Source organism: Cynocephalus volans, chromosome 6 (assembly GCF_027409185.1).
Source record: "Cynocephalus volans isolate mCynVol1 chromosome 6, mCynVol1.pri, whole genome shotgun sequence".
Taxonomy (NCBI): domain Eukaryota; kingdom Metazoa; phylum Chordata; class Mammalia; order Dermoptera; family Cynocephalidae; genus Cynocephalus; species Cynocephalus volans.
This window is the reverse complement of record NC_084465.1, coordinates 95,746,390-95,763,447: the sequence shown is the minus strand read 5'-3', so window position 1 is coordinate 95,763,447 and position 17,058 is coordinate 95,746,390. Positions and strand designations below refer to the sequence as shown.

At 60.6% G+C, this 17,058-nt stretch overlaps 3 protein-coding genes across 11 annotated transcripts; 2 read left to right on the top strand and 1 right to left on the bottom strand.

Moving 5' to 3' along the window:
• Positions 1–156: 156 nt before the first annotated feature.
• Positions 157–9,633, top strand: CIAO3 (cytosolic iron-sulfur assembly component 3). Its single transcript, XM_063098868.1, has 11 exons — positions 157–276; positions 1,843–1,938; positions 3,502–3,645; positions 3,986–4,118; positions 5,437–5,571; positions 5,993–6,111; positions 6,530–6,659; positions 7,288–7,360; positions 7,834–7,971; positions 8,319–8,476; positions 8,668–9,633. Exons 1-11 carry the CDS (start codon positions 211–213, stop codon positions 8,904–8,906), a joined length of 1,431 nt encoding a protein of 476 aa, XP_062954938.1. The 5' UTR covers positions 157–210; the 3' UTR covers positions 8,907–9,633.
• Positions 9,255–12,524, bottom strand: HAGHL (hydroxyacylglutathione hydrolase like). Of its 2 annotated transcripts, XM_063098870.1 has the most exons (9): positions 12,404–12,524; positions 11,916–12,088; positions 11,568–11,632; positions 11,369–11,486; positions 11,176–11,284; positions 10,995–11,098; positions 10,734–10,835; positions 10,402–10,481; positions 9,255–10,074 (listed from the first exon to the last, which is right to left on the bottom strand). In XM_063098870.1, exons 2-9 carry the CDS (start codon positions 12,018–12,020, stop codon positions 9,906–9,908), a joined length of 852 nt encoding a protein of 283 aa, XP_062954940.1. In that variant the 5' UTR covers positions 12,021–12,088; positions 12,404–12,524; the 3' UTR covers positions 9,255–9,905. The 2 variants fall into 2 exon arrangements, with proteins under 2 accessions (XP_062954940.1, XP_062954939.1); XM_063098869.1 differs by lacking the exons at positions 9,255–10,074; positions 10,402–10,481; positions 11,176–11,284 and having other exon boundaries at positions 10,504–10,867; positions 12,404–12,479.
• Positions 12,372–17,006, top strand: CCDC78 (coiled-coil domain containing 78). 8 transcript variants are annotated; one of them, XM_063098860.1, is made up of 15 exons: positions 12,372–12,775; positions 12,896–13,191; positions 13,427–13,546; positions 13,632–13,718; positions 13,915–14,082; positions 14,203–14,259; positions 14,370–14,458; positions 14,584–14,662; positions 14,768–14,893; positions 15,093–15,280; positions 15,396–15,528; positions 15,685–15,764; positions 16,517–16,583; positions 16,663–16,763; positions 16,859–17,006. In XM_063098860.1, exons 2-15 carry the CDS (start codon positions 13,132–13,134, stop codon positions 16,968–16,970), a joined length of 1,467 nt encoding a protein of 488 aa, XP_062954930.1. In that variant the 5' UTR covers positions 12,372–12,775; positions 12,896–13,131; the 3' UTR covers positions 16,971–17,006. The 8 variants fall into 8 exon arrangements, with proteins under 8 accessions (XP_062954930.1, XP_062954929.1, XP_062954933.1 ...); XM_063098859.1 differs by having other exon boundaries at positions 15,387–15,528; XM_063098863.1 differs by having other exon boundaries at positions 15,387–15,528; positions 16,667–16,763; positions 16,859–16,962.
• The last annotated feature ends 52 nt before the right edge of the window (positions 17,007–17,058 follow it).

Below are 17,058 nucleotides of genomic sequence, written 5' to 3'. Positions count from 1 at the left end.
CCGCCAGGGGGCGCGGGAGACGAGAGGGGACCCCCGCCAGCCTCTGCGCTCCGGCCCGCCGGCAGAGGGCGCGCGATCCCAGGCGCCCGGCCGCGAGGCAGATGCGCATGCACCATGTGGAGCGCTTTCCGGCAGCGTGGAGGAATAACGTCATCGTTTCGCGCCGTTGGGTGACACCTGCGCGCGGCGCCCGGGGGCAGTGTGGCCGCTATGGCGTCGCCCTTCAGCGGGGCGCTGCAGCTGACCGACCTGGACGACTTCATCGGGCCATCGCAGGTAGGCCGGCTGGGGGCAGGCGGCCCTGCGCGAGACCTGTCCGCGCCTCGCGCCTGCGCTTCTTGCCCTGAGGGAGGAGGTCTGAGCCCGGACTCCCGCCGTGCCCTGGGCCGCCTGCGACCCCGGCCGGGCCTGGCGAGCTCCGGCCGGCTTCTCCACAGCGGAGAAACTGAGGCCAGGGAGGGCTGTGCGTAGGGTTCATTGCACTCACGGTGTCGTGCAACCTCTATCTCCAAAACTTTTTCATCCCCGCGATCAGAATCCCCCTCCCCAGGCCCGGGTCACTTCTGATCTGCTCTGGCTCTGTAGACCTGCCTGTTCTGGACGTGTCACAGAAAAGGAGCCGTACAGTGTGTGACCTTCGTGTCTGGCTTACTTAACCAACCCGGTTCCTGTGCCCAGAGGTGTCAGGGGGTGACATCGGTGGCCGCGTGGGATGGTCTGGGGCCCACACAGCCTCGTGCAGACTCTCAGGGGCCAGTCGTCACGCAGCCTTCGGCCACCATCCCCCTTTAAGAGTCACTCAGGGGCCGGCCTCGTGGCTCATTCGGGAGAGTGTGGCACTGGTAGCGCCGAGGCCGCGGGTTCGGATCCTATATAGGGATGGCCGGTGTGCTCACTGGCTGAGCATGGTGCAGACCACACTGTGCTGAGGGTTGCGATCCCCTTACCGGTCAAAAAAAAAGAGTCACTCAGGATGGGGGGGGACAGGATTGAGGCTGGGCCGCCTCTCCACACCTTCAGGGACATCCTGCCAGGCCTCAGGCCACTCTCTCTGATTACGGTTCATCTGTATAAACGGGGACAGTGATGATCCCGCCGTGGCTATGAGGGTAGGCGGGTTGGTCCGCTTGAAGCACCGCAGTAAACAGCCCTTGACGTCGCCCTGGGGAGGAGACCAGACAGCTGGTGTCGCCCTTATCTGGGTGTGCCTACCTATCAATGCCAACAGCTCTCAGGGGCCAGAGCTGGCGGTCCGCAGCTAAGGATCAGGAACAGGCGGAGAGTGGGGCTGGTCAGCAGCACTTTGGGCAGGGATGAAGCGGGGGCAGTCCTCCTGCTGGGGCTTGCTGGGGCTGGTCATCTTTGGGAAGGCAGTGGTTGACACAGTTCTCGTAGCAAGTTCTCAAGGAGATGGGGAAAGAAATGGACTGTTTCCTGGGGTGCTGGGCAGGGAGGTTGCTTCCAGACGTTCCCAAGCAGAGCAGTCCTGCCAAGCCCAGGCTTCGGGTGAAGGTCAGTGCTGGTGGTGTCTCTGCAGATAGGTAGTTTGCTACTGTTAGTTAGCAGCAGCCTTTGTGCTGACTGGGACTTGCGGAGTGAGTGACGTTTGGGTATCGGCAGGATGTTAGAAGCCTGTGACCAATGTGAGAGTAGGGTAGGCAGCCAGTGCTCATGCCATTTCTGTGGCAGGAAGGCGGTGGGACCAGCCTCAGTCCCCGAGTATTCCGCTCAGGGTAGAGCCTTCATGCCGTGTGGCTGTTGGACCACATCCTTGAGGCCTGGCGTCCTCGGGAGGCTCCGCCTACTCACAGGCCCTGGTTTGGGGGTCTCTTCCTGGTGTAGGATTGCATCAAGCCTGTGAAGTTGGAGAAGAGGCCGGGAAGTGGTGTAGCCAAGATCCACATCGAAGACGACGGGAGCTACTTCCAAGTCAGTCAAGTAGGTCACAGGAGGCATCCCCACAGCTGCTAGCTCAGATGACCTAAAACATGCTTTTCTCTACTTCACCCAGTCACGAATGCAGTCATCTTGAGACTTTCCATGTCTTGCTAGTCCTTTCTCGCTGGTCAAATTCACTGACCATCAGGAGGCGGGGGGTCAGGGTGCCTGTGAATGGTGAATGGGGAGCCCCCAGGCTGAACAGGGAGCTGACTTGTCCTGCAAAGGGGGCTCTTTTGCAGAGAAGATGGGTAATGTCTGCATGCTTCTCTCAGTCCTAATTGCATAACATTTTCTGGTTCAGACCCCTTGTTCTTAGAAAACACCTACTTCCTCTCTAATTAAGTGATAAGACCCTGATGTAACGGTGTTAAAACCCATCCCCAACTGTCTGCCATTTGGACTCTCGTGAACATATGCACAGTCCCGTGATCAGCAGCACTGAGAAACAATTACCAGCCCAGCACTGGCAGCCTGGCCCAGGAACCCTTCCCAGGTGGAGAAGGAACTGTAGGGCAGGTGGCAGAAGGGTGCAGATCTCATGAAGGACAATCAGCAGGATCATGTGGACACAGAGAAAGGGCTAGCTGCATGCTTGGTCCAGGAGGGTGACCTTGTAGCACACGGCACTTGCCTGAGCCATGCCTGGGCGTAGCTGGGAGGACCTGGTTCTCACAAAAAGTCCCACGAATGAAGGGACCGAGGGAAGGCACTGGGCACCAGTGGGCCCCGCTCTCCAGAGCAGCACTTGGTTTGGAGAGAGTTCACTGGCTACCACTCGGCACAGCATGCCAACCCAAGCCTTTGGGCCTTTAGGCAGATCAAACCATAAAAATACGGGTTGAGCTCAAATTGTGCCTGTGGTGCAGCCTGCAGGCCTGGTGGACAGCTGGCTGGGGGGGTTCTGGCCCAGTCCAGTCACAACTCAGGTCACACTCTGGGCTCCTGCAGCCTGCCTGACCCTGGCTCAAACCATTCCTGCATTGGCCGGGGGATTTGGGGCTCAGGCTGGGATTTTTTTTAATCTAAGAAAAGTCACCAAGGGTCACCCTGGAGGCACCGACCTGAGCACCATGGTCCTGTGTCTGCGTGGCCCCTTGCAGCCCTCTCCCCACTCCCTTGGGGCCAGGCTCCCATGTTTCCTCCTCTGCTCACCTCTTCTCTCCCGTGTCCCTCTGTCCTTCCTTCATCCCCACCTTTGGTGTCTCCCTGCCCCCACGCCCCGTGAGCACACAGACTGGGGACCAGTGGCCCTGCAGGACCTGTGGGTGGGCAGGTCGGCTGCTTCTCTGCCAATTTAACGCATAGCGAGCCTTATTCACGTGATTCTACCAAAAGGTAGAATTTGAGAGCAATATGAAAATCTACAATGTGAATTAAACATTTTTGTAGCAACTAATTTTTCAAAACTTGAGTGGTACATGAACCCAGTCAGTGACCACGCTGGTTGTCTGTGGCATTATGAGTGAAAGAACAAAGGTTCCCTGTGGGCTTTGTTACCCCAAGAGCTCTGTGTCCCTTTGCAGAGGGCCCTCCCATGCACGGGCTCTCACTCCTTCACAGGATGGTGTGACCCGGAAGCTGGAGAAGGCCAAGATCTCACTGAACGACTGCCTGGCATGCAGTGGCTGCGTCACCTCAGCAGAGACTGTGCTCATCACCCAGCAGAGCCATGAGGAACTATGGAAGGTTCTAGAAGCTAATAAGGTAAGTGGTGGGTGCCTGGGAGACTCTGCTTTACCTGAATCCACCCCCACAGCCTACAACTCGTCTTGTCAGGAGCAGCTCATCTCCTGAGGCCACCCATCCTGCATTTTTGGGCAACTCCTGCATCTTTAAGTCTGTCATTGGGATTTTGGTGAATTACTTATTGGTATTCTTCAGCATTGCAAGTGCTGGGTCCTACACTTTGGGTTCTAAATGTATATCCAGTGATGGGCCTTGGTGGAGCCAAGAGGTTGCAGAGGGTGGCATCCGCACCAACATCGGCCCACTGGGAGCCCGTATAAAAGCTGCAGGGTATGCAGCGCCCACCCCTGCTTTGCAGATGGCGGCACCAGGTCAGCAGAGGCTGGTGGTCATTTCAGTCTCGCCACAGTCCAGAGCATCACTGGCTGCAAGGTTTCAGCTGAGTCCTACAGACACTGCCAGGAAATTAACTTCATTCTTTAAAAAAATAGGTAGGTGCACAACCTCGGATGAACATGGCGGCTCCAAAACACGGGGCGTCTGCCTGGTGGGGGCTCTTCACGTCACTCAACCCTAAACTTGAACACCACAGAAGCTCTCTGTTCCTGGTTTGGCTCCGACTTGAAGTTTTGGTTTAATGATTGAGAGTGGTGCCGGTTAGGGCACGTTTCCTGGGGCTGTGTTGGGTTCAGGCTCAGGTCAGCTTTGGTTGACCTCTATGTGCTGGAAGCTGGGGGACATGGGTGTTTTGAGAGCCCCCAGCTAAATTAGGGCCGAGCGGTTGGCAACCTGCCCTAACAGGAAATGAAGGGCAACTGGACGTAGCTGCTCACAGGTACCTCTTTACCTGGGAACAGCCTAACAACTCATCGTCCCACCCACTACTGGGGGTCCCTCACATGGGAAACTTGTTTATACTGTCAGGTGCTGTGTGACTCTTGTCTGGCCCATGTCCAGTTCACAGCTGCCTGACCATTGCTTTGGCACTGGGAGCCCCACCTTGTAATCCTCTCGCTGCCCTGGGAACCCTGGCCTGGGCAGCTCCTTTCCTCAGATGGAAGTGCACATTCATTGCCCACCACAACAGGGACAAGTTCAAAGTTTTCTGTTACAAGCAGGGAGGGTGCAGTGAGTTGGGAGGGCCATCCTCCGTCCTGGTCACACGAGGCAGGAATGACAGGTCGGGCAGACAGAGATGGACCTGTGGGCCAACACCTTTATTGGGTCCTGGGCAGTATCCAAACAGGCTTCCCCTGGGAAGTGTTATTGGTGGGTTGACAGCTGGCTTGCACGAGTTCCAGCCGCGTATCTGCACAGCCTGTGCGGGTGTGGGATCCCGGGCCCATCAGGTAGGCTGTATGTAGTGGTAAATGTCAGGAGCAGCTTTATAAGGTTGTATGTGGGTCGACCACATTGAGGAACTGGAGGGCGTGGAAAACTAGAAATCGTGTCCAAGGTGACTGAGAAAGTTACACTTCCACTTAGAATGGATGCCAAGACAACACGGAGTTATAAGAATGCGCTACAGAGTGGCGGACGCTCCGGCCCCGGCTGGTGCTGCTCACGCAAGGCATGTGCTATCACACGCAGCCTCCCGGGCAGCAGCACGGTCACCCACGAGCCAGCATGTGCTGTGACACTTTAGGGCATTGCTTCCTGTGGCTTCTCTGGAAACGGAGGTGCCACCAGGAAGCAGATCAGTGCAGCCCCCACCATGGCCAGCACAGAGCTGGGGCATTTGGGATGCTGGCTCTAGCCGTGGTTGGGTCAGCTGTCGCTGGTGGGTTAAGGTGGACACTTGCCTTCCAGGGGCACACTTCGTCTTCGACACCACCTTCTCAAGGAACTTCAGCCTCCTTGAAAGCCAGAGAGAATTCGTGCGCCGATTCCGAGAACAGGCCAGCTCCAAACAGGCCCTGCCCGTGCTGGCCTCTGCCTGCCCAGGTGTGTTGATGGCTGCATGGACGGTGTGAGATTCACAGTCAAGCGAGGCTAAAACTTGTGTTGATATCAACGGCTGGACATGGGTAGCAAGAGTGGCAGGTGGGAGGAAGCCAGGGGGCCATGTGCCATGGGTCAGAAATGTGGGTGCAAAATGTCTTCTTCTGGAGCAGGAGCTTCCCGGGGCCTTGGGGGTCACCTGTAGTCACTTCAGTCCTCTGAGATGACAATCACCTGGATGCTAAAAATCCACATGATGGTGGTGATAGAGTGGGAACACTCTTTCATGTCATCGTGACTTCTTGTATGAGTTGGTCCACCCCCAGAATGTCATGTCACTGTCACTCGGGGAGAAGGCTGCTTGTGAGACACCCCCAGGCCTGCCCTGTGCCTCCACCAATCCCTGCCTGCCCCATTGCCTCAGGCTGGATCTGCTACGCCGAGAAAACCCATGGAAGCTTCATCATCCCCTTCCTCAGCACTGCGCGGTCCCCGCAGCAGGTCATGGGCGCTCTGGTCAAGGACTTCTTTGCCCAGCAGCAGGTAACAGCGTCGGGCCATCCCAGGCAGCACACTAGGGAGTGGCCGGAGGGATGGTGCCAGCTGGCTGTGAGGCCGGGGGAGGCACAGAGCCCCTGTCTGGCCACGTGGCCTTCTGGAGGCACCAGAAAGGGGTTGCTCGGAGTCTGGTGGTGTTTGCCTCCCGGGCCGTGCCTCACTGGTCACTCTCATTGCTGCACTGTCTTCCCTCTACCGCACGCGGCTGGACTTTCCCCCAAGTCTGTTTGTTCCTCCATGATTTGCTCTTTCCTGTCTGACCTCCAGGACTACTGTGTAGTGAGGTGTCCCTACAGAGACCCCATGTCCTCTGTGGGGTCAGGAAGGTTTCTGGGAAATGACATGAGGCCATGTTAGTGCTGGGATCAGGTAGCAACTCTCATGTCCATATTTCTCCACCTAGCACTTGACCCCCGACAAGGTCTACCATGTTACAGTCATGCCCTGCTATGACAAGAAGCTGGAAGCATCCAGACCCGACTTCTTCAACCAGGAGTACCAGACTCGGGACGTGGACTGTGTCCTCACCACAGGTGCTGGCCCGTGGCAGGGCTCTGAGCCTAGGCACGGGCAGCATCTGCCCAGGATCCTGCCCGTGTGGCTCTAGCTGGAGCCCGGCGCCTGGTGGGAGGTGGGGGGCTCACAGGCACTTCCTCATCTCTCTCTTCAGAACTAGGTTGGGCCACACAGTTGACCCATCTCAGGGACCTGTGGCTGGAGGGGGCCCAGTAGTCCTCACCATGGCTCTAAAATGCATCTGCAGGAGGTGGGTGGAGGTGCCCAAGCCCAGATCCTTGGCCATGCACTCACCCTATTTCTGCGCCGAACAGCCTCACAGAGTCTCCTGAGTCCTTTCAAGACAGGAAAATAAACTGCCCAGGAGGCTGGACAGACAGGGCACGGGACAAGCACAGTGACCCTGCCCACCGTGCACCGCCCCACATCGGGGCGGGGACAAGGTGGTCCTCCCAGGGTCTTCAGAAGCGGGGTCTTCTTTCTCACTTCTGTGGCCAAGTTCATCCTCCCACCCACAAGCCAGAGGGTGGATGTTTGGGGTCCTCTGGGGCCAAGTTGCAGATAGCTAGGGGTGCAGATAACGTGGATGTTCCTTGATGTTGTTTATTGAGATCCGCTAAAGAGTGTGCTATGGTTTCATCGCAGGAGAAGTTTTTAAGTTGCTGGAAGAGGAAGGCATCTCACTGTCAGAGCTGGAGCCAGCCCCTCTGGACGGCTTGTAAGTCGGTCACGATGGAGGGGGCGGTATGTTGTCAGAACTCAAGAACCTTTATTTTGGCCTCAAATGCTGCCTCTTAGGCTGGGGCAGCATCCCCCTCTTCTCCTCTCCCCCACCCTCAGCTTCCTTCTGGTGGGTTCCATGACTCCCCCACAGCCTGTCTCAGTGTCCACAGAAGTGGCTGAGTTCACATGACCAACGGTGGACAATGACTGATGGTCATCAGGGCTGAGCCTCAGCTGTACACAGGTCTGAGCTCCCAGGACACAGTGGCAGGATGGCTGTGCCGCAGGCACTCTGACAGAGTCCCTGGGTCATGACAGGCCATTCCTTTGTGTCTGTGACTTGTTTCCCGCTTTGAAAAGCAAACACTCTCCGGATTGAGAGACAGAGGCCCTGTCACCCAGAGCCTCAGCGGACAGCAGCTCCAGGAGGCCCTGCCCTCTCGCCCACACTGACCTGCCCCTCCCCAGGTCCAGCAGCATGTCTGCCAAGGAGCCCACCAGCCATCGGGGTGGGGGCTCCGGGGGCTACCTGGAGCATGTGTTCCGGCACGCAGCCCAAGAGCTCTTTGGGATCCATGTGGCCGAGGTCACCTACAGACCCCTGAGGTCAGTGGGATGGGATGGGGCACTGGGGCAATGGCGGGCCATGACACAGCATCCCAAGAGGAATGTCCAGGGCCTTGAGTCCAGCCTCCATCCTTAGGAGGGAGGGATTCCTGTTTTACAGATAAGGAAACGGAGGCTGGGGGCAAGGTCACCTGTGGGGCTCGTGAGAGTGAGCATTCTGCCCTCTCCTCCCATCTCTTCCCCACCCCTGCCCAGGAGAGAGAGAGACAGAGACAGAGAGGACCAGGAGCCACCTGCTCATCCCCTTCCCAGCAGGCCTCCCCTCTGGGTGGGCGGGAGCCTGGCAGGGGTGCCACGTGGACAAGCGTAGTCTGTACCTCCCCCAGGAACAAGGACTTCCAGGAGGTGACGCTGGAGAGGGAGGGCCAGGTGCTTCTGCACTTTGCCATGGCATACGGCTTCCGCAACATCCAGAACCTGGTGCAGAAACTCAAGCGTGGGCGCTGCCCCTACCACTACGTGGAGGTCATGGCCTGTCCTGCAGGTAGCTCTTCCGAGGGCGCAGGACATTCTGGGGCCCTTGCTGGGACCAGATCTACAGGCAACAACCCTCCAGGGAAGGAGAGGCAGGACGTGGAACGTAGAGGGCATCTCCTCCCCACTCCCAGGCAGTCACGAAGCTTGGGAAGGGGGCATATGCGGTGACCATGCTGTTGTCTGTCTGCCCTGCCACAGGCTGCTTGAATGGCGGTGGCCAACTCAAGTCCCCAGACGTGCCCAGCAGGGAGCTCCTCCAGCATGTGGAGAGACTGTATGGCATGGTCAGGGTGGAGGCGCCTGAGGATGCAGCTGGGGTCCAGGAGCTGTACAGGCACTGGCTGCAGGGTGAGGGCTCGGAGCAGGCCAGCCACCTGCTGCACACACAGTACCACACCGTGGAGAAGGCCAGCTCTGGCCTCGGCATCAGGTGGTAGGGGTGACAGTGGTCTGCCGGAGCCCACCCGAGGCCAGCAACACCACTCTCAAGAAGAATGTGGGGCGCCCGGCAGCGAGGTTACATGCCCCAAGACCCCAGCACTCCCCCAGATTTCAGAGTGAGCTACCGGGATATGTTAAGAGTATTATGCCAACTACATGCAGGACTGGGGTCAGGACCCACAGTCATAAACGTGACCTCTGGCCTGTACTCCAGGACTCCCAACTGCCTCTGCTGGGTTGGGGGGGGGTGGCTGAGGAGGCTGGAAGTTCTATAGGGTTCCAGAACCTGTTCCCCTGGCCCAGGGTTGAGGTCCATGGGCGTTTTGGGACCCACATGCCCTTGCTTTTCTTGGTCATGGTGACCCAAGAGAGGGGACAGCCAGTCCCGTGGGTGCTTAAGGCAGAGCAAAAGTGGGGTTCCTCTTTCCTGACTTCTGGAGTCACCCCTGAAGCTGCAGTGCAGAGAGCAGATGGCCTGCTGAGCTGTTCCAGCTACACACCGGCAGGAAGGGGGTGCCTGGTCCCCCTGGAAACCAGGTGTTCATTGTGAGGCTGTAGCCAACAGGGCTAGAGCGCCCATGTCTTCCCAACCATGTCCATGTGTGAAGCAGGATGCACCAGTGGGTGCCAGGCTTTTCCTGCTGAGTTGTGTCCATGGCTGGATTCCCACCGGGCCTGTTTCCCACTGAGCTTCATCTCTAATAAAGGAATCTCCTCATAAAGCGCACAGAGTAGCTTTGAGAACGGCTTCTGCTGGCGTTGAGAAGGGTCTCTCAAAGGTTTATTCACCATCCACATACCCTGTGCACCCACTAAGCTGCTTCCTCGACGCCTGGCTCTCAGGGCCCCCAGGAGGAGGTTCTGCCCTGCGTGTTCCCTCCCAGGAAGCGCCCAAGGAAGGAGACCCTCCAAAGCTGGGTGGCCAGCTGGACAGTGCCCCGGGGGCAGGCCCAAGGGTCGCAGGAGGATGGAGGTGGAGACTCCCCACATGGGGCTCACTTCTGTTGGGGTGAGCCCAGGAGCCCCCGCTGCAGCGCCAGGAGTGCACAAGCCTGTGGCTGCAGCACTTCGGCCACCTGCTCGAAGCTTGCCCGCTCACTGCAGAGTGCCTCCAGGACCTCAGCCGGGACTGCTCTGCCAGTGAACTGGCGCACTGGCTCCTCTCTGTGGAGGAGGGGAGCAGTAGGGAGTTGCTGGGCTGGCCGGCAGCCTGTGCCACTGGAGGGAGCCAGGAACACCCTGGCAGTATGGCACTTAAGCTGCCTCCCCCGGTACCAAGGACACTCAGCCCATAAATGATCCCCAGACACCTTCCTAAGTATCCAAATGACTAGAAGGACTTCCCCAAGAACAACCCTCCAGCCCTCCACCAGCTTGCTCCACAGGGAAGCCCCAGAGGACCAGGCATGAGGCCTCCTGAGGCTGCCTGCAGCAACGCACTGGCTTGGGCCCTGCCCACAGGAAAGCCCCAAGGTCGACAGTCATACTCACGCCACCCTCAGGAATGGGTTGTAGAGGAGCTCCTCGCCCAGGGTCGAAGGCACTGTGGGCACGTCGTCCTCATCCCTCTTCTGGAATGACCACAGGCCCTTGTCACAACTGGGTCTTGTCTGACAGCCCTAGGCAAGCTGCTCAGGCTGCCAAGGGAGCCGGGGCAGGGCAGTGCACCCCAGGCCCTGAGCCAGGTCCGCTCACCTGAGGCCAGTCATGGCTGACTCCCCTGTGGTGCCTTTCTTGGTCCCAAAATCCAAACTCCAGGAAGCAGATGACTGTCCTCCCCCACCCTCCAGCCTCCCCATTGAGAGAAAGGAGGAGTGACATACCTGGGCCCAGGACAGCTTGGCTCTCACGTGGTCGTTGCAGGGCTCCACTTTCTGTGCAAACTCGAGGTTGCTGAGTGTGTGCTCGTGGCCACAGAACACCTTCTAGAGAACGAAGGCGCTCAGGACGCACAGCGCTGTAAGGGGAGCGCTCAGTCGGCCCCAGCCTCACCCGCCTGCCACCGGCATCCCCAGCGCAGCGCGGGCACACAGCACGAAGCAGGGGCTGGATCCCACGGAGGGAGAGGGCCCAGGCCCACTCACCGTTTCGGGGGGTAGGTTGCCCAGAGTCTCAACCAGGCTCTGGTACATCTGCTGAGCGGTCCCCTCCAGGCGCGAGCCGCAGCCGGCCACCGACAGAACGTCCCCTGGGGAAGAGGGCGGGTCAAGAAGATGGGGCGGGGCCGGAGGGAGGAGGGGTGGGCGAGCTCCGGGCTGCGGATACCCGAGAACAGAGCGGGTGGGTCCTGGCATTCGTCCTCCCACAAGAAGTAGCTCATGTGGCCCGAGGTATGGCCGGGCGTCAGGAGGCAGCGCACGTGGATGGCGCCAAACTGCGGAGGGGCGGGCGGAGCCGTGAGGGCGGATGTGCCCGGCCGCCCTCCCGCCACCGCCCCCCCCCCCGGGCGCGCGCTCACCCGCAGCTCCTCGCCGTGCGCCAGCCTGCGGGTCAGCGCGCAAATGCGCTCGTCGGCGCCCAGCACGGCCAGCCCCGGCCGCAGCCGCGCCAGCTCCGCGTTTCCCCTCGCGTGGTCCCTGCAGACCGGCCAGAGAGAGGTCATGTCTGGGAGCGATGGGTGGCGTCCCACCGCCTGGGCCCGCCCCGCCCGCGCTCACCAGTGGTGGTGGGTGGTCAGCACTGTGGTTAGAGATACCCCCTCCTGGGCCACGACCTCCAGCAGCTGAAAGGGACAGATGTGGTGAGCCCTCCCCACCGGGGCGCCAGGTCCGGAGTGCACAGCACCCCAGGCGGGCAGGACTGAGAGCCCAGCGTGTGCGGGAACTGTTAGGCACCCGAGGGGCAGAGAAGCCAAAGGCGGCCCCAGCTGCAGGGGAGCCCTAAGATAATCAAGGAACGCTGAACACCAAATAACGACCAGAGAGAGAGCAGAGGATGAGGGAAAGGTCTGCTACTGCCAGGGTGGTGGTGGCGGACGCTCCCTGCCGTCCACAGCCTGCCCTCACCCTCTTGGGCACGGCCACGTCCACGGCCACAGCCTCCCGCGTGTGCTCCTCGATGACCAGGTACATGTAGTTGTCCACCAGCACGGGGATGACCTTGACCTTCATGGTGGCAGAGCTCAGCCACCCGCGCCTCCTCCGAAACAGGCCCCCTCGCCTGAGCCTCTTCTTCAGGGCTGTGCGAGGCGAGGTCAGTCCCCACACACACGCTGGGGCCAGAGGAGCCCCGCTCTCTGCTCCAGGAACTTCCCAGAGGACCCACGTGGAAGTCCACGCTCCATGCCCAGGAGGACCAGCCGGCCACGCAATCCAACCCCTCGCTCCGGCCCCGCCCCCTGTCCCGCCCCTAGACGCAGCCCCGCCTTCCCCTGTGAACCACGCCCCCACGCTCCCCTAGGCCCAGCCCCCAGCCCTAGCCGCGGCCTAAACAGGCCACGCCCTCCTCCCCAGGCCCCGACCTAGGACGGCTAGTTGCCCAGAGGATCCCTCACCCGAATGGCTGCGCGGACGATCTGAAGGACGGACGGACGGAGACGGGGCCCGGACGGAGCGCCCCGCCCGCCCTCCCGGCCCGAAACCTGCCGCCGCGGGCACTGGACGGGCGGCCGGAGGAAGTGCGCGTGCGCGGGAGGGGGACGCCGCGTGCACGCCCTGACCCGCCGCGCCCGGCGCCGTGGCGCCTCGTCCGGGAAGCCCTCCTGGCTCCTGGGCTGAGCCCCTCGGCCCTTGAGTGTGTCCGGCCCTGACCCTAACTGGGACGTCTGCGCCCCTTTCCCTCAGGCTGGGGTGATCCGTGTACACAAAAGGCGTCTAATGGTGTGCGAATCCACATGGTAGGGCAGGGCACCAGAGAAAGGACCACGGTAAGAGCGGTTGCAGTTCCATCCCACGCTCCGTCCCACCCCACCCCAGGCTGGGCGCCGTCATGCACCCTGGTTTCATCTGCGCGGGATAGATAGAGAGGTGCGGTCTGCATTTCCCAGGCGAGGAAGTGGAGGTCCAGAAAGTACGGGTCGCCCAATACGGAAGGAACTGAGGGACTTCCCCCCACCTCCCGAACCACTGAGATGCCATGCCCCTGTGGGTGGGGCCCTAGGAATCTCCTGGAACCCGCAGAAGCCTTGGCAACGCAAGCCACCGCGTCCCAGCAACAGCCAGCAAGGCAGGCCAAGAGTCAAGGTGGCACGGGGCTTGGAGCAGGTCCGGATCCCTTTTGCCTATGGAGCATATGGTGGTCCCAGGCCCCAAGTCAGGGGCCCCACCAGGGGCCACTGAGAATGTGAGTCCTCCCAGGAAGGTGCTGCTCCTGCCTTGGGTTTGGGGGCCTTCCCTTTCCCGCAGAGGTCAAGAGGGGTGCAGGTCCCCAAATTCTGTGTCTGATCCTGTTCAGGGGAGGGGCTGCCCCAACTCAGCCAGGCTGGGTGGGTGGGGTGTGAATGGCTGATGGCTCCATGGGAGTGGGGGCCAGCCCAGACCCGGCACCACCTGGGGGATGGGTGGCGGTGCCTCCCCAGGTTGTACAAGCAGCCGAGGACTGGCTGCCAGGTGTTCTTGGGGGCATCCCAGCATGGGCCACCAACCTTGACACAGAGCTTCCATCAGATCTAGAGCTGAGTGAGGAGCAGCGGCTGCAGGTGGGCATGGGGCCCCAGGGTGCTGGAGGAGGAAGGGTGTCCTCAGGGTCCCACGGGCATCACCTCTCACCCTGGCCACCCACAGCTCTCCAAGGAGCTGGTCGACCTTCAGATCACCACCCACTGCCTGCAGGAGCAGCACAAGGCTGAAATCTTCGAGCTGAAGAATGAGGTGAGCAGTCACGGGAGCCCACAGAAGTCAACCTGAGTACATGGGGTCCGGTGTGTGGGAGTGCACAAACGCTCAGCGTCTGTGAGTCTCTGCCTGTCCTCCCTGTGCTGTCTGTCCTTATGTGTGTCCAGGTGACCATTCACCTGCTCCAGGGGCCTAGCACCCTGGGGCACCTGCTCACCCAGGTTGCCCCCAGGTTCTTCGGCTAGAGAGCCGGGTGCTGGAGCTGGAGCTGCATGGAGATCGTGCCAGCCGGGGACGTGTAGCCCTCACAGAGGCAGACCCAGGGCACCACCAGGCACCAGCACGAGAGCTCAGACGCAAAAGTCAAAGCCCTGCACTCTCCAACCACTGCAGACTCCAGGTCACCATGAGTACATGGAAGGCTTTTTTGGGTGGGGCCAGGTGGGAGCCTCAGCAGGGGTGCAGTGAGACTGGGACCTGCTCACCCACTCCTCATCCCTCCCTGCTGCGTTCTATATAGGTGCAACCCAAAGACTTCCTGACCCCTAGGAATGAGCAGCAGGAGCTGGGGCACAGCGTGAGCATGCAACCACCTAGCCGGGGAGGTGTTTCCTAGCCCAGGGTGGGGACAGTTCAGGGGACCCAGAGCTTGGAGTCTCGTCCAGCTAGTCCTTGTGCACCCCACAGCTGCTGGGGGGCCAGGAGCAGCTGCAGGAGAAAGTAAAGCAGGCGCTGGAGCATCATAGGGCTTGGCAGCAGGCACTGGAGACATGTGTGTAAGTGGATGCCCCATCTGAGACTGGGGGAGCCCAGCAGAGTACAGTGCTCAGAGCAGCTGTTCCTGTGGGCAGAGGGAGTCTCTCACCCCAGGCCTGGCTGAGCCCCACACCTGTGTCAGCAGGGCAGCATTGGGCCAGCAGCTGCAGGGAGCCCAAGAAGAGGCCAGGGCTGCCGGGCAGCGACTGGCTGCACAAGCTGTGGTGAGGCCCAACAATACCCACCTGGAGATCTGGTAGGGGGTGGCCTACAAGTTCAGTGGAGGCCCACTCCTCAGAACACAGCTTAAGGGCCACTTCCACCCACAGGTGCTTTCCACCTGCCAGGGCCAGCTCCGCCAGACTGAAGCCGAGAACGCCCGGCTGCAGCTGCAGCTCAAGAAGCTGAATGAGGAGCATGCTGTCCGGCTGCAGCGCTGTGCCCGAGAGGCGGTGGTGAGCCCAGCTGGGTGGCCCTGTGTTGAGGGCGAGGTCTCTGAGTCCTGCAGAGCCCAAGACTGGCCTGCATGTGCTCTACAGCTCAGGGAGACCCTGTGGGCCTGGTCCTCTGCACTGCCTGGCTTGCTGGGGAAGTAGGCCCAACCAAGACCCAGCCCACCCAATCCCACCCCTGGCCCTGTGCTGCCTCTGCCAGGAGCATGCTGATGGTGCGGGCCAGGAGCCTGCAGCTGCAGCTCTTCGGATGTTCCTGGAGACCACTCTGGAGGACATCAGGGCAACACACCGCAGCCGTGAGCAACAGCTGGCCCAGGCCGCTCGCACTTACCGCAAGCGTCTGGCTGATCTGAGCCGCAGGCATGAGGAGCTGCTAGCCGCCCACAGGTGGGCCCCGCCCTGACCTGAGCACCTAGGGTGGGCTGGCCCCATGACCCGGAGTGTGGCTTGGTGAGCAGCAGCAGCGGCCCCAGGCACTGGCTCATCCCGATAGGGCACCCAGGACCCAGAAGGCTACGTTTGATGCAGCCACCTTGGACCTGAAGCCACTGCCCGTGCACCTGGTCACTGAGCTCATCCACCTGTGGGAGGACCCGGCGAGGCTAAAGACGCACCTCCAGAAGCTCCAGACCCAGGTGCCCCCTCCCTGCCACCCCACACTGGCCATGGGGCACAGAGCCCCAGAACTCACCCAGGCCTCGTCCCAGGCTCAGCAGAGCCCCAACCCCAGGGCCTCTGAGCCGCCTGCCTTGTTCAGCCAACCCCGGAACCCCTGCCACCTGCCTTTACAGCACAGTGGGCTTGGGAAACTGCTCCTGTCCCCACAGAAGGGACCTGGTGAAACCTCCCAGGGGGGAACATCGGAGCCACAGTGAGTGCCCTCGTGTGGGGGGACACGTGGAGGGGAAAGAGAACAGCGTACTGTGGCTCCTTGTCATTCATCTCCACCAACCCTCACTGCCCACGGGGTTCTGGTCACAGCAGTGGACAGTGGCCCACCCTGCCCTCGGGTCTTTAAGTTTGTATGGAGGACTCTGGTCATCACAGAAAAGTGAAGTGGCCATCGTCTGTGCTAAGTGCCTGGTGGGTGAAGAGAGGACCTGCCAGTAGAGGAGCTGACCTTGAACAGAGAGGGTCAGGGAGAGCCCCCCAAAGGAAGGGACGTACTAGCTGAGACCTGAAGGACCCAGAGGTGAAGACTGGGTGGGAGCAGTTTGTCTGGTGACTTTGCCAGTCCTGCCTCTGGGCCTCCTTGTCTCCCACTGCACAATGAGCACGGCTCTCGAAAGAGCAGCTCCCAGGGTTTGGGGAAACAAACACCGGGGTGGGAAGGGGGTGTTAGCATTCCTACAAACTCTGGTGTTACTGTCTGAGCTGGCCTCGTGGCTTAGCCCTCCGTAAACAGCCAGTGTGCCCTCTGGGTCTGGGCTGCCCTGCCCCCAAAATACAGATGGCACGAAGGCCTGTGCAGGACCCACTGTGGCAGGGCTGGCCCCAACACCCCTCCCAGCAGGGATCTTCTGGAGGTGATAGGAATCTCAATGTGAGCAGGGTCACTGGTCAGCGCCTGGACTGACATGCCAGCTCTCAAGAGCCCCCTCATTCTCCCTTCCCCCCTCACAGGGGCCTGGACACTGCATTCTGGGCCCAGATCTGCCAGAAGCTCCAAGACTTCTCCCGTGGCACCCAGGTAGTGGTCGAGGCCTGGCCAGGGGCCCCTCCTCACCCTATGCCCTGGCTCATGGCTTTTGTCCTTCCCCCCATGTCAGGCAGAGCTGGAACAGGAGTGGGCTCAGCTGCTGGTCCGGGCCACAGTGGCTGAAGGGCAACTTTCTGAGCTACAGGAGTATGTGGACCAGCACCTGGGCAGGTGGGTTCTCAGGAAAGTGGCCTGGTATTGGTCTGGGTGGGAGGCAGACTGCTCCACAGCCAGGCAGGTGACTTAGGCCTGGTCCCTCCAAGCAGGTACAAGCAGGAAATCCTGAGGCTGAGAAAGCTGGTGGTTGCAGGGGAACCTTGGAAAGTGGGGGCCACACTTCCAGCCAAGCTCCGGCATCCAAGGACCCGCAGCCGCTAGCTGGTCTTCCAAGGAGCATAGAGCAGACATCTGCAGAGCCCACCCTTGTGGAAGTCATTCCACACAGGCTTCCATGAAACAAGAGTCA